General features: G+C 41.9%; 1 protein-coding gene across 2 annotated transcripts in view; it reads left to right on the top strand.

Moving 5' to 3' along the window:
* The window catches only part of LOC148029546 (uncharacterized), a 46,007-nt gene extending 30,637 nt beyond the window's left edge, over positions 1 to 15,370 (top strand). Inside the window, exons 2-3 of one of the 2 annotated variants that reach the window (XM_087688404.1) lie at positions 14,462 to 14,602; positions 14,762 to 15,370. In XM_087688404.1, the coding sequence (XP_087544530.1) occupies positions 14,462 to 14,590 (129 nt within the window). In that variant the 3' untranslated portion in view covers positions 14,591 to 14,602; positions 14,762 to 15,370. Of the gene's footprint in view, positions 1 to 14,461; positions 14,603 to 14,694 lie in introns of both variants that reach the window. The other variant, XM_087688403.1, reaches the window with a different exon arrangement.
* The last annotated feature ends 676 nt before the right edge of the window (positions 15,371 to 16,046 follow it).

Raw genomic sequence — 16,046 nt, 5'->3', positions numbered from 1 at the left:
ACTCTAAGAGTACAAAAAATGGATGCTAGACTGACCGAGGGTATCCTAAGGGACTTGGAGACATGCGAGTCTTAGAGTGTGGCCACCATCACGTACGCCTAGTAGTAGATCTCTGCCAATGAAATGCCTGAAGAGGTGGAGAGGGAGGTGAGATGGATGCATGAAGTGCAATGGGATCGGAACGTGTAGACCAATCGGTCAATCCCTCAAGTGTAGGGAAAGTCTCAACTGTCTGCATGCCACATGTCCAACAGCAATGATTGGTGTTGAGGGAGTAGATGAAGCAGAAGTGGGAGGCGTAGCCTCACTAGACTATGCAGTCGCAGCTATCTGCTGACGCTTTTTAGCTAGGAGACCTTGGGACCTTCGAGTGACACTTCTTGTTCACATGGCTGGATCTTTGGTAGTATGTGCAAAACCTATTTTTCTTAGGGAGTTGTTGCCAGGTAGGCCTTGATTCTTTGGTTCTGTTTGAGAAAGAGGTGTCACCCTTGGTTTGGCTTGCCTTTGCATCTTGCGAGTTCTTGCTAGTGTTTGTTTTCCCTCCCGAAGAAGAGGCAACCAACCCCCTCTACTTTGAATAAGGCTGTGATGAGGATTTCTTGTGGACTTGATCATGCAGCCTCGCGTAACGCAAGAAGTGACACTCAAACTAATAGAAGGTTGGCAATCTAGGCTGTGAGATGATGTGTTGGATGAAATTGAAGTATTGTTCGGGCAACTTATTCAAGAAGAATTTCGCCTGATCGTTGTTTGACTTTGAAGAGCCAGTAGTCGCGAACTCGGTGAGTAACCGCCTATATTCAGCCAACTTGACTTTCAGATCATCCCCATTCTTAATATCAAACACTTGAAGCTCAAAGTCGAGATTTATGTGCCAAGTACGATCTTTGGCCTCATAGCGGTCAAGAAGGTGACTCTTAACGCTCTGACGCAAGCGGAAAGTGCTGTAACTGAGAGTGAAACTCAGGAAGCAATCCTTGCATCAACTCAACATTGGTTGTGGCATTGCGGGCTCTCCATTGACGGATGTAGTCAGGATGAGCTAGTTGAGGGTCCGGCATAGGCTCTAGATCAACGACGAGGCCCCAAAGACCCTGAGACTCGAGCATTTGTTACATGAAATTTAACCAAGTGGTAAAATTTGACCCGTTAAAGCGAGTCTTATCCATGAAGGCATTTTTGTCTGTTGCAATAGGAGTGATAGTGCTAGGTGATGAAATTTAACCAAGTGGTAAAATTTGACCCGTTAAAACGAGTCTTGTCCCATGAAGGCATTTTTGGCTGTTGCAATAGGAGTGGTAGTGCATAGGTGTAACTCAAGGAGAGTGTCAAGACACACCATAAGCTGAGGATGGAAACCCTTGCGTTTGAGTGGTCATGTGAGATGTAAATCTAGGGATAGTGAGGGGGATGCCCATCATAGTCGTCCCAGGTGCTATGGGTGTGCCCATTTGGGGAAAAGTGAGAGGAAGTGTGTTAAAGTGTGACATTCCCCCTAATGAAGTACCGAGGTGCCAAGAGGTAGAGAATGAGCAAGTGCTAGGAGTGGAGATGGAAGATCTAACCCCTAGTGTGTGTGATGTGGATGTGGAGTGTAATCCAAGGTTTTGGAAAGATGATGAGAGATGATCAAGGTGTGATATAGAAGAGGGTGAAATGAGAGGGAATTGAGAAGTGTGTGTTACATGCTCAAATGAAACAGGAGATGTAGATGTACTTGAATTATGTTTGCTTTGAGAGCCCCCTCTATTGAAGTTAACATAAGCAAAGCCATCTGGATCCTATGCCTTAAAAGGAAAAACAAGCGAGGGTTTTGATTCATGCAACTCAAAAGGATTCTACGAACTCAAAACTAGACTTGGCTGAGATAATTTAGATGGATCGCTAGACATTTTAAATGCCGTATATCCTCCATGATCGGAGAGGTAGCCAACCTCACCAACTGGTCTGAATGTGGTAGTTAAATTGGTAGGAGGGGTGTAAACATCACTGTATTTATTGCAATAGTACTCCTCAAAGTCCTCCTATGTCATATGGGTGGAATCTAGAATAGGAGTAGAAAAAGAAGGTGACGGTGAAGGTGGAGTGTCGTCCTCCTCACCGAGTCCATAATGCCGTCTCAGGGTCTCTAGTGATGGAGAAGCTTGATCGAACATCATAGGGATTGGAGAAGGTGTCTGTGACATTGTGATTCGGTTACGAGTCGTATTGTGTGTCTCACACAAAACCAAGCTCTCCAAAATATTCCTTGAATACTCTTTACAAGAGCATCGACTCTGATACCATATAAAGAAAACTGCTAGGGTTTGTACTGAGGAAACACAGAGTGTATGACCATGACAGAAACACAAAGAGATAGACACAAACACAGAAAGCAAAACTCAAACCCTAAATGCAAAGCTTAAAACTCAAATACAAAAACTCAAACACAAACAAAAGAAGGGAAAGAACACAACTCTGAAGTGAATGAATATTGTAAATGAATGTAAGAGTGTACAAATACTCAAGGGTAGAGTTGTTGGAGAGTGACATCCACCGGAGACGGATCACAAGTCAGTGACTATCAGTTGGAGTATGGAGTGAGGAATTTGCAAAACGATGATGCTAGGAGGCTCAGGAGACTAAGGCGACAGTTGCAAAAGAGAGATGATGCAAGATGGCTCTAGAAGGGTGCAAACACAAGTTGAAGGATGTCGCCTGATGGAGAGGAAAGAAGCCATATTGTTGCTAGGCAGAGGGAGCCCAAACACAAGCATTTGGAGGGTGTGGATACTGATGCCTAGCTGATGTGGGTCAAACGTAGTCACCAAGAGATGGTGGAGATGCTGGCGATGGTAGGTGGATGCCAAACACAGCCTGGAAGATGGTGCTAGATAGTGAATGGCAGCGTGGCGGAAAGCACCAAGACATTGCAAGGGCTGATGGAGAGGTGGCAGTAGTTGCGAAGGCTGGATAGCCACGTGGAGGTAGTGATGGCTGAAATTTGCACACAAGGGTGAGGAACATGCAAAAAGAGATCAGGCTAAATGAGGGCAGCCTGTCTATTTATAGATGTTGAAGGGTGCCCCAAAGATTTAGGGTTTTTAGGGGACCACTAAAACTCTCTTGGACTGCTTCTCTTTTTAGGGTTTTTCATTAATTAAGTGTATCTTGGGGCTGTTTAAGAATGCTAATCGGCTGAAAAGTGTGTTTTAGCTCAAGAATCCTAAGCTAGTATATAAGGCATGTTAGTTGCAAAGGGTTGTAAACAGGAAAAGGGAGTTGACTTTGATGAGATATTCTTTCTTGTAGTCGAGATAACTACTCTACACTTGGTTTTGGCTTTGGTTCCATAGTTAGATATGTAGCTTTATCAAATGGATTTGAAAACAACTCTTACATGGGGACCTGCATGAGGACATCTATATGTAGCAGTCTATGGTCTTTGTGGAAAATGGCAGAGAACACCTAGTGTACAAGTTGAAAAAGAGTCTCTATGAACTTAAACCATAGTTGTTAGGTATGAAAGGTATAATACGATACGATACGATAAAATACGGTACTAATTGGTACCTTATGATTTTATAAGGTATGGTACGATATTAGTACGAAAAAAAAAAAGATAAATAACAAAAACCATAAATCATTAAATGATAGATCATAGAATATATGTTTAAAGTGGAAATAGCCATTTCATTACAAAATAAGATGAATACATGAGGGTGACCATCGCGATTGCACGGGCTACGCAAAACATGTGATACAACTACAGTCTAGTATATCTGATACAAAAAAAAAGAGAGACCTATGTCGTATGAATGATGAATCTATGATGAGGCATCACTATCATCATCATCATCATCATCATCATCATTATCATCATCAGAACCATCTAAGTGCTCATCAAGAGAGTTTGAAGATGACTCCTCGGCATCCGATGATGAGACACTCATACTCATCCTCACTAATGAGGTTACTATCATCATCAAATGATGGCTTCCTAGGTGGCGGCTGTGTAGGAAAGGGGGGGATGTCATCATGAGGTACAGGATGTGAGCTACTAGAGCCCCGCCTTACATATGCCTGCAAGCCATTTGAACCACCCCTTCTCGATGATGAGGGTGTCGAATGACCATGCCCCTGCTACCACCTACTCGAACTCCTCGCCCACGAGCACGCTGATTGCGAGTGTCACGAGTATCTGCTACTATAGGCTCTCTATAGAACTCTGTAAAAATCATCTCCTCCTCCTCGTCCACCTCCTTATGTATACTTAGAATAGTGTCACCCGTCAACTTGAATGTATCAACATTCAGCTACATAATGCAGTGATGACGTAAGATTGATCATTGTAAATGCTAAATTCTAAATTGTTAAGTGTTTAAACTTCAAAGTTCAAAGTTTAAAAGTTAAAACAATAAATTTTAAATGTTATGGTTGAGTGTTTAAACTTTACCTGCTTCGGACTATCCATGCTTATCATAGCCCTCATCATGCGTAAGTTAGTGCGGCAATAGACTAGCCGCTCTAACTTTCGTGTGCTAAGCCAATTGTGAATCTTTGTGTGAATGAGAGAATAGGCACTCCAATTTCTCTCACATGCACCCAAAGAGCAATCTTGGGCAAGGATCCTCATGGCTAAGGGTTGAAGGGTCTCCAATGCGTATCCAAAGTTTTGCCACCAAAATAAAGGCTTCATAAGTGACTCTCTCCTCCAACAAGTGGGAGAATCAAAAGCCATATGCCCTCTCTGATTTGCATAGCATCCTAGCTCCTCTAGCATTGCATTGTGGTCAACAGGGACTACACGAGTCAAATAAGCAAGCTGGTCTGAACAGAACTCTGTATCATCCATGACTGCCGGTGACTTGTAGGCCGGATGTATCAATGCGGCAAAACCATGAATGGGCTTATGCATCCACGCCCATCTTCTCTCTGCTATCTCTAAAACATGTGCACGCTGTGTCTTAGTATACAATGATAAGAAGCCATCATAGTACATCCAACAATGTCCATTAAATAGAACCATGGATACCCAAGCAGTGGGTGTGCAAGCCACTACCAAGGTTTCTCAAAGAGAACCTAAAATCAGCCTTTCTCCTTGGATAGGGTGGTAAATAACCTGATTAAGCACTAATTACAGTAAGCATAAAATTCACGTAAACTGAAAATTCACACTTTACCACTTTAATCTTGGACATTGAACACTATGTAGGCCCCAAAATTGGCACCCTTGGTATTATTTCCTTATCTTATATTGCAAATGGAAGGAGTACAACTGAGATCCTCTGGTCTCCTCCACTAATCCAAGCGCCTCTTGTTGTCAAAATTGACCAACAAGCCTCCAAACCAATTTGCCCCTTGGTTTGCTTGGGGATTGGCCTTCACCCTGCTCTTGGAAAGACAAGTTTAGCCCCAAATATGATATTGGTTGACTGGCCTTTTGAATCTCCGTGAAATTCCTCAATTTTAGCCGATGGAATTCAAGTCCTAGGCCCTCAGTTCGGGGCATGTATCTTGAGGCGGCTATCAAAACCCTAATTTCTTTTGTAAATTAGGGTTTACAACAGAGATTGGTTGAAATCTCTTCCTTTGATGGCTCAAAATGCTAAGATAACTTGAGAAATGGTTGGGGGATGAGAGAGAATGCTACAGAGAGAAATTTCAGAGTTTCATCGCAAGAAACATTGAAAAACATCTGCAACCTTGCTCAAACAGCCATGGAACCTATCATCTACAGCATAGGACCACTAGAAAGACTATTGTCTCCTCCTATATGTTGTCACTTGCACCAAAAAGGACATTGGGTTGATGTCACATGCTCTTGGAGCATAGTTTTTAGGTACGAAAGGTACGGTAGGATAAAATACGGTACTAAATGGTACCCTATGATTTTATAAGGTACGATATGATGTTAGTGCGAAAAAAAATGTAATATGATTTTAAGAAAAGCCACAAATAATTAAATGATAGAATACAATGCACATGTTAAAAGTAAAAATAGCCATTTCATAAGATGAATACATGAGGGTGGCTATCACTGTCACACGGGCTATGCATAACATGTGATACAACTAGAGTCTAGTACATACATGGTCCATGGATGATGCATCAATGAGAGAGACCTATGAATCTATGATGAGGCATCACCATCATCATCATTAGAATCATTTGAGTGCTCATCAAGAAAATTTGAAGATGACTCCTCGGTATCAGATGATGAGACACTCTCATACTCATTCTTAGTGGTGAGGTTACCACCATCATTAAATGATGGCTCCCTAGGTGACGAGTGTATAGGCAAGGGGGGAATGTGATCATGAGGCAAGGGATGTGAGTTACTAGAGCCCCGCCTTACATATGTTTTCAAGCCACTTAAACCACTCCTCCTCCATGTTGGAGGGCGTTGAATGACCATGCCTTTGCTATCACCTACTCATACACCTCACCCACGAGCACGCTGATTGCGAGTGTCATGAGTATCTGTTGCTATAAGTTCTCTGTAAAGCTCTATAAAAATCATCTTCTTCTCCTCATCCACCTCTTGATGTACACTCGGAAGAGTGTCGCTTGTCAACTTGAATGTATTAACATTTACCTACACAATGCACATAAGATTGTAAATGCTGAAGTCTAAATTGTAAAGTATAAACTTTAAAATTTAAAACAACAAAATTTAAATTTTGGTCAAGTGTTTGCTTGCTTTGGACCATGCTCATCATAGCCCTCATTATGTGCAAGTTAGTGCAGCAATAGGCTATCTTCTCTCATTGTTGTGTGCTAAGCTGATTGCAAATATTCATGTGAATAAGAGAACCAGTTTCTCTTACATGCATCCGAAGAGCAATCCTGAGTAAGGACTCTCATGGCTAAGGGCTGAAGGGTCTCCAAAGTTTTACCACCAAAATAAAGACTTCACAAGTAACTTTGTCCTCCAATAAGTAGAAGCAGCAAAAGCCACATGCCCTCTTTGATCCACATGTCATCCGAGCCCCTCCAGCATTGCATTGTGGCCATCTAGAGGGACCACACATGTCAAATAAGCCAGCTGGTCTGAATGCAACTCTTTATCATACATGATTGTTGACGCCTTGTAGGCCGGATGTACTAATGCGGCAAAACCATGGACGGGCTTATGCATCTATGCCCATCTTCTCTCTGCTATTTGTAGAACAAGTGGACGTTGTGTTTGTGTGATGATTACCGTGCAAGCACGTGCCTCTACCAATGCTGCTCCAAAGAAGTGAATGAGAAGGCCCATGGTGGACCCCTTGCAATCACTCATACGTAACACTCTATAAAAGGGAGTCACGACAATGACAATGGCATAGACTTTCTATCAAAAGTGCTCATTAAGGTACAAGTGTAAGGTAGACCGCACCTCATAAAGGCGTTCGAGTAACAACCACATGTAAGCAAACTAAGTGGAAGAAGGTTTTTTCAATTTGAGTGTGCTATGCTCACGATACATTGCAAGCACCTTTACCTTTACCATGAAGAAGGTGACAACTGATGTAGCTTTGCGGACCACCCTCTTTACCCACTTGAGCTTCCAAATGTCCTCCATGAGCAAGTCCAAAAAATGACTTGCAGCACATGAAGTCCACACAATTGTGGAAAACTCGGCCCCAAGAAAACGACCCATGCGTCGACAATTCGATGCATTATCGAAATTTGCACCACATTCGAGGAGCCCATCTACCATCACAAATTACTAGTAACAATACTTGGAGGTTAGAGAGAGTTGAGCATTTCAAGTATCAACTTTTAAGATTCAAGAATGAAGAGAGATGGGGGTTTGGGGAAAAGAGAGAATCGAGATAGATATTAGAGAGAATAGGGATATAGATAGTTATGCATAAATTATAATGAAAGAAAGTGAAACAAATTTAAAAGGCAATGTAAACCTCAATGATAGCTTGCTGAATGTGGCGGTAGATGAATGCGCCTATCATTTTACTCCCCCTCTGATTGGTATCTACGGCCCGCAAAAAGTAAGTGCCAAGTGGACATGAGACGAGTATGTTGATGATGCCCCATTTCTTATGATCACTCCATCCGTCGGTGAGAATGGAGCAACCATATTTTATCCATGCGGCCTGAATAGGATCAAGGGCTCTATCAATTCTCTCCTCTTCAATCTTTTTTGTCCTCATGTCGTTATATATGACACTAATCCATCATTCACATGGACCCACATTGGCAATGGCTTTTAGCATATTTTTCCATTGCTCCTACTTTAGGACATTGAATGCAAGTTGCACTCAATCACCGTGCGTGCAATTTCAATGTCCGCAAGTCGTTGCCTTTCTCTAAAGTAACCGATCCATGCATATGACCAAGAGCTTGAAAGAGAGAGAATTCTCTCTCTGGTGTCACATGAGCCTCCACTCTTTGTCTTTTGCCAGAGCCGGATGTGGATGTGGAGCCCCCACCACCAATGGTTGAGGCCTTTTCTTCATCGGTTGAAGATACGTGTACATTTGATGCTTCCTTATTAGTAGGCATAGGAGTTGGTGCCGATACGGCACTTTCTCCTCCTCTTGTGGATCCCCATCTCATCTGTGATGTTTTGAGGTATTTCCTTGCATAGAGCAACTTGCCCCCTTGTCTTAGAAAGATGTTGGAGAAGTCGGGTTGTACCACTTATATAGCACTTCCTGCAATACTTGCACGTCCAATGGTGGAAGTTGGACTTCTTTGTGTCCCTCTCCACATGGATCATGTGCAAATTGAAGGTCTCATGCTTCTCATGAGTCATGATACCAATGATTGATGGAGAGGCCTAAAAGAGAGAGAGAGAGAGAGAGAGAGAGAGAGAGAGAGAGAGAGAGAGAGAGAGATGCCTGAGTCTCGACTCTTGAAACTTGAAACTTGAAACTTGAAAGAGAGGAAGAGGCTTGGGGTAAAGTTGAAAGAGCAAGAGTACGAGAGAGGGGATGGGAGAGGCTTGAGCATTTAGCCTTGATAAGGTGCAGGAAAGAAGAGAGAGTGAGAGGCTAGAGCTTCATGAATCACAAATCAATTCAAAGTCCATGAGAGGTAGATGAGAATGGCAAATGCTTGTTGAAGTGGTGTGGAAGCATGGAGGAGAGGAGCATCTTTTATAGATGAGAGAAGGGTCTAGTCAAACACTCAAAGAGGGGTCAATAGTCAAACAAGGCTGCTAGCTAGATGGAATCCAAGGGGGGTTGGGAGAGGAGTGCATGATTGGAAAAGGGGGTGGGTTGAAGTATCCAAGGCTTCTCGCCTCTCCAAAAGTTCCATGCAAGAGATACTCGCAGGTGGAACGTGCAAAACTTGGGGAGACGTCGCAGACACGATGCCAAGAAAGGTCCCTTTTTTCGTACAAAACTGTACGGTACAAATCGTATAGTATGAACAGTACTCTACAACATATGAGTGCAACTATGTCTTGGAGGGCTCCAAATTTCTGTTATTTGATGTAGGACTAATCCTTGGTGGTTGCAAATCACATCAGTAGCCTCTCCTTGCTCTCTAACAATATCCTCTTTCACAATGGTTGGAAGAATAGACTCCATCAGCCCCTAAAAACGTTTTTTCTACTTGCATAGCAACGTTTTGCCAAGTGGCAGCCTTCTAATCCCATTTTCCAGCATTATCTAGCTTATTAAATTAATTTTCAGAATTTTAATTCTCAAAATTAATTTAATAAATATTCTAGTGCTCATAAAATTGATTTCACAAACCAATAATTAAAAAGGCTAGGCCAAAATCCCTGATTGGTTATTTACCCTTAGAATGGCATTAATTAATTAATTAATGCCTAGTATCTAATGTCACCGTTGACATTAGTAGCCAACAAATTGGTTTAGGCCCAAATCTAACACCGAGTACCACCTAGTACTTGTCAGACATAACTTATTACAACTTTTGCCTTAACACCCATTGCATCCTCGAGGTTCTTGGCTTGTTACCATGAAATAACTGCCTTGTGCATCACATGTGCTAAACAACCTTGCACATTTGATTAGTAACAAATCAAATGCTATTAGTAAGATTAAAGCATCTCAAAATTTCACATCCTCGTGATGGAACCGGATGTTAATGTCAATAATACTAGCTCCTGAAAGTAGAGAAGAATCATAGCAGCTCTTGATATTTGTTAACAATACCTTTGAAATAGCATATGTAACCATCCTGTCACTAATGCTGCAATACATAAATGTCCACCGATTCGCGGCCTTTGACCAAACCACCAAAGTGTCGGCTCATGTGAACTCCGACTAGGAGCCAAGCCCGCTCTCTAAGAGCTTGTCATGAACCTGGATGTCAATCCCAGCTCCAGGATTTGAAAACTTGTTAGACTTTGGTTAATGCGTCAAGGAAATCCCTCTTTGGATCCTATGCACCTCTATACGTATATAAATGAGGTACAATTGTCCCACCTTACTACCCCCTCACACTCCCTCTTTGGCAATGAGAGTGGTGAGGGATGTCCTGCATCACCTATACTAGTAAGCTAGAAGAGAGGCCCTTAGGGCCATATGGTAGGAGCCTAAACTTGGACTTGTAGATGAGGAAGACTCGCTGAGGGAGTCATCACCGGCGGTCACTGTCCGCTCCTTATCCTTTTGTAAAGCTACTAATGTCCTATAGTCCTTCTATAGATATCCCTTCTTGCCACTATAACAGCATTGAGACTTCTTCTTCCGTATGTCACCTCTCTGAAACTGAAACATCTGGAGCACCAAGAGACAACATCCTCACCGAAACTTGAATATCAATACAGCAAGTATCCAACATAACACTCGTAGGTGAGGAAACAATGGTTGCATGCCGAGCATCAGTATGAGAAGTTGGAGGAGCCATGATAAGGGAGATACAAAGAAGATGAGTAGAGGCAAGAGATCTTAAGGGATAGATGTGTGCCAAAAAATACACACTCACAAGAGTTTCAAGAGTTCAAGTAGTAAAGAAAACACAGAGAGAATGGATCTATAGTTCATAGAGTTTGGTATAGAGAAAGGGGACAATGAGATACACAAGAACCTTCTCTAAAGGTGAGTAATGAATCACAGGCTGATCAGGAAGACATCGGAAAATTTAGACCAAACACAGCCGGAAACAAAGAGTCGGCTTGAAAATACTGTTGCCCAACCTTCAAAGGGTTAGAAACCTGGAAATGCAGACAGCTGTAGCAAAAATGCAGACTGAATAAGCAGTAAATGCAGCCGCACAGCAGGTTAAACAGGTCACCTCAGCCCTAAAACAAGGCAGAAACAGTAAACATAGATGGAATGCTGTAAAACACGGGTTGAGAAGTGTAGAAACAAGCCGTTTTGGCTCAGCAGATGGTCACCCAGGTTGTAAACATAGTTGCAGCACAGCCCAAAAAGTCCAATCCGCATCAGAAAACTCAAAATGCAGATTTGCAACAGAAGAAATTAGCACCAGCACACCTTAGATGGCTGATCCCCAGACAGGAGCAAAGCCCAACTTGAAATCTGATACCATGTCAAAAGTGGATGTAGCAATCAAAGCATAGAAAACTGTTGTAATAGACTGCGTAATATGAGTAAAGAGAAAAGAAGAAACACTGCAAAGGAAAGAAGAACACTATACAAGAACTTAGAAAGAAATAGATGCTCAGGAAATGGAATCCATACACTAAGACATGAGATAGTACAAAAGCAACATGAGTCACCAGGTGTATGGATCATTGGCACTAGCTCCCTCTCTTCACCGGTCCTCGATATGGAAGTATATAGAGTGATACAATATAAAGGACACAGGGGGAGGGAGCACTAGAATAAGTAGGCCATAAATATGCCATTAATATGATCAGGTTGGCCAGCATTAAATGCTGGTCAGCCAGAAATAAATGCCTAAATCACCATGAAAATGACAAATATAAAATGTCTAAAATGTCTAACTGTGCCTAGCCCGGTGGAACATGCATAGACTCACACATGAATTGACATATCCGGTAACACATAGAAACTCAAACAAGATTGTATGATAAAGCACAAATTGATAATAGAACATAGTTAGGGTTAGGGTAACTCAAAGACAATAAGAAATTGAATGAATTTGAATAGAATACAGTGCTCATGCAACAAACACACTATGTAGCGAAGGAATATTTCTTGAACTCCCATGTCTCGAGGACCATGGTAGAGAGTATGAGCTGGAGAGTCATACTCTTTAACGGATCCTGAAATGCAGCAAGACAGCCTCTAAAGGTGCATGGCAGCAGCAAATGCAGCTTAGGGCAGCTGGATAGTGATAGAGACAAGGAGGGGAGAGAGAAAATCTGCAAATGCAGCAGCAGGAGTCTGCTAGTCAAGGCGGCAGTAGGTATGATCAAAACACAGCCTCCAGCTGGCGAGAAAGTGTCAGGTGGCAGCTGCACAGTCAAAACACAGTGTGGAAGGAGTCGATAGCAGCAGGTGATGCCTCCTATGCAGCAAACACAGCTTCCAAATAGACACCAGGTAGAAAACGCAAGCTTTGACTGATGATGGATAGCTTGTGACAGCTAGAAGAGGAGAAATCTGTAAGAAGATGGCTGCAAACAAGTGCCAAATGATGGTAGACAGTGCGGGGTAGCTTTGATTGAGATGTCCTCTACGAATGGGGTGTGGGCAGCAAAGCTCGAGCACCTGCTATTTGTGAAAAAACGAGATCAACTGAGTGAAAGGGCAGCTCGTCTATTTATAGAAAGTTTGCAACCTCCTAAATTAGAGTTTGCATGTGGGACATAGAAACTCTCTAGGAGCGCGTTTGTTTTAAATAAAAGATTTAAATTCATTAGTTAATTTGAGTTTTAGGGCTGATTAATGAAAGCTAATGTAATTTTATCTCAACACCTTGAGCCTAGTGATATGTGCCTGGACACAAGAGGCTGAGTTAACGACGAATGCATTCCGGGTGACTGAACTGTGTCAACAGCCTCAAAATCAGAGGAAGCGGAATATTGTCTTCATACATGGCTGTGCTGGAGTGGGATATTTTGCCTTGGCAAAGACCCAATTGAAGGGGCACAATGATGGTCCACAAGAGAGTCTAGTCGCTTAAGAAGAAGTTGGTTTCTTAACAAATACGAATTGTCATAGAAAACTGAACTTGTGGCACCAGTGCCACAAATATTTTTCTTTTGCAAGGAAAGGGCCTGAAGAGTGCCAAAACCTTGCAACAAGCTTGGGAAAGACTTGCTGAAGGAACATTGAGATTTGTTGGCAGTAAGTTGGGAGTGTGTGATGAAAGCCAAACCATTGACCAAGAATGCCTTCACTATAATTTCAGGAAGGAAACTGTTTCTATCACAAAATGTCGGGTGGTTGTTTGTTGTTAACTTTGACTTTGGTACCATACATTAGCAGTACCCTTCAAGCAAGTCAATGCAGTTCAAACCTTGGATTGGTCTGCATAAGACATCTGACAAAAATGAGTTCATTAAAATATTCCTTCGGCACTTATATTGAGAGCTCTATCTCTGATTTTTTTGGAAACCCCTTTAGAGAGTGTAACATCTCGACTTCATTAGGAAATTGATTTTGGCTAAGTAATACTAGCAGAAATGCATGCAGCTTCATGGCATGTCCGCTTTCATTTTTGTGATAATTTGGTTGTTCCAAGATGACTGGTTGTGGTATAATACATTACTAGTGGTGGAGCTTGCACTTCCCGATGAAGTGGATGATCTCATTAGAATGATGGGATCTCTGTAGGATAAGTAGGGCTCATTCACTTTGAGGCAGGGGTCTAAAAGTCATTCAGGCATTGATAAAGTAAAGTGACCTAATCGGGAATTTTTATGGGGGGTCATACTAGGCAGAGTAGAGCAAATTTAGTGTGGTACTTCTCCAGAGATATAGCTCAAGGCTGTAAAACTCTTTCATTTTGATTACTTTCATAGGTTGCAGGAGGTATGGGCTCTTCACAGCCTTTGACCTCACCCGAGGTTTGTGTGTCTGTGGCCTTTTTACCTCACCCCAGGTTTGTGATTTCTTGGTTCTGACTTTGGCTGACACCTAGCGCTAGTGAGATGGTCTTTTCCAACTTGCTCCTGTTCTTTTACCTTGTCCAGAACATACTCTCTTCCTAGCCTTTATCTTTGGTTACATTTGTCCAAAGGATTATCTAGTTCCCATTCTTGTTCTGGTTTCTGGTGAATGGTTCTTGCATGTATTGTGAAACAACAGGTCTCTGCTGCTTTTGTTTCAGAAAGTAGGCATATATGAGGAAACCGGAAAAACCTTGTAGGCCTAGGCTTGTGGTGCTTCAGAAGTTGCTCAGACGATTATGATCACCCAGACATCACCTATGGTATAATATTTTGAAAGACAGGCAGGTAAGCTTGAAAGTTGTCAATCTGTGGTCATAAGAAATAGCTATGTGTTCAGAAACCGGAACAGTTCCAAAAGGTCGAAAGACAGGCAAGCAAGGGTCATTTGTTAATGGTCCTCCTGAAGTAGCAAATGCTTTCTATCTGTGTGTGTGTGTTGATCTACAGCAATCATTTGAGAAGCTCGCTGAAATGGATCTTGACAAACCAAAACTGCGCTCTAGTCTCTCTACTAAAGAAGTGCGCAAGTTGAGGAAGGCCAACAAGGAAAAAAAGAAGCCTGCAGATGGTCAATGATTGCACTTTGAGGTCAGTTTACTTTCACTCTAATCTCACCTAAAACAGAACATTCATGGTCGTTCAGATTCAATGCAACTTATTTGCTCAAATTCCTTGGAAAGGTCTTTACAAGGAAAGAAGATGGGCAACATGCAATGTAATGTCTGATAATGAGTGGAAGTATCACAGAAGATGAAGACGTAATGGTGAGAATAAGAAGAGCAACAGAGGATATGGTGCTTGAGACATGTATGTCCTGCTGCTGGCGTGGTGGTGGATTCCGATTCTTCGAATTCGAACATGTATCATATTTGTAGGATAGCTTTCTAAAGAACTTACAATCAAGAATCTCTCTTTTTTTGTTGAAGGCGACGAGTCGGTTGACAAGGAAAGAACGGGTGCAAAGCTTCCATAGTTTGTAACTTGTTAGAATTCCTCGAAGTAACTGGTAGGACGAGCCATGGTTGTCACATCTCAGACGTTGCCAAGGTCCCTGCATTAGGCACGTCTCGTGTTCTTGCGCTTGGCCGATCGCACTTTACCCCAGTTGGATGACAATTTAGTGACGCCGTGCACCTGGCTGATTGCCATCTACCTTGTAGAGTTGCCTCCTTGCCCTTTTGATTGCAATACGTAAAGCAGGTATGTTCTTCAATTTGCATTGGCCATTTAGATGACAAGGTCCAATCTTGTGACACCTTGAAGGCCCATACTAAAGTAATATGAGGGCTTGTCTCCACTAAAATAATATGAGAAATTACGAGTAACAACACAATGCCTTTGTGTAAGAGGAGTTCAAAATTGTTATGCCGTCTTTTTGCTTTAAAGAACTTTGTATTACCTTAAGGGTTTTGTGGCAATCTTCACAAAAATGTTTTTGACAATAGATACAAAAAGCTTCAACTGAAAATTTTGGATGGATTTTTAAACCGAATTCCATGTGTTTGCCATTTTCATACTCCAAAATTTTGGTAAAGCTTTAGATTTTAAATCTATTTCTTTGCAAAGACAAGGATTTTTTGACGTTTTTGCAACTCATTTTATAATAAACCTTAAATTATTATGAACCACCAGCCAACAAACATAAGGGGGAAGAAGTCACCCTTGAGCGCATATGTCCATTTTTTTTTCATTTTGCATACGTGATAAAATTTTACTTGGAGTTTTGAGCTCGATAAGACCATTGTAAAGAGAGGTTTGCAAGAATTGAACCATCATGGATGGGTTCTCTACCAATTACACTTACCCATACTTAGCCAAGGTTAGGCTTTGACATGTATCCTAGAAATTTTTGGGACATGGTTGTTTAAACCTTGTCCATCTCAGAGAAATGGTGAAATATGACATTATCGAAATAAGGAAAATTTTACTACTATATTATTTTGGTTGTAGGTTTAAAAAACCCCAAACCTTCAGAGGGCTTATCAAACCTCTTTTTTTAAATTAAAACTCTCTCTCTCTCTCTCTCACACAC

The sequence above is a fragment of the Lygodium microphyllum genome, chromosome 11 (genome assembly GCF_053477565.2).
Source record: "Lygodium microphyllum isolate KBCC chromosome 11, Lygodium_microphyllum_v1.1.10, whole genome shotgun sequence".
In the NCBI taxonomy this organism is placed as follows: domain Eukaryota; kingdom Viridiplantae; phylum Streptophyta; class Polypodiopsida; order Schizaeales; family Lygodiaceae; genus Lygodium; species Lygodium microphyllum.
Note: the sequence above shows the minus strand (reverse complement) of the source record. Positions and strands in the feature narration are given on the sequence as shown.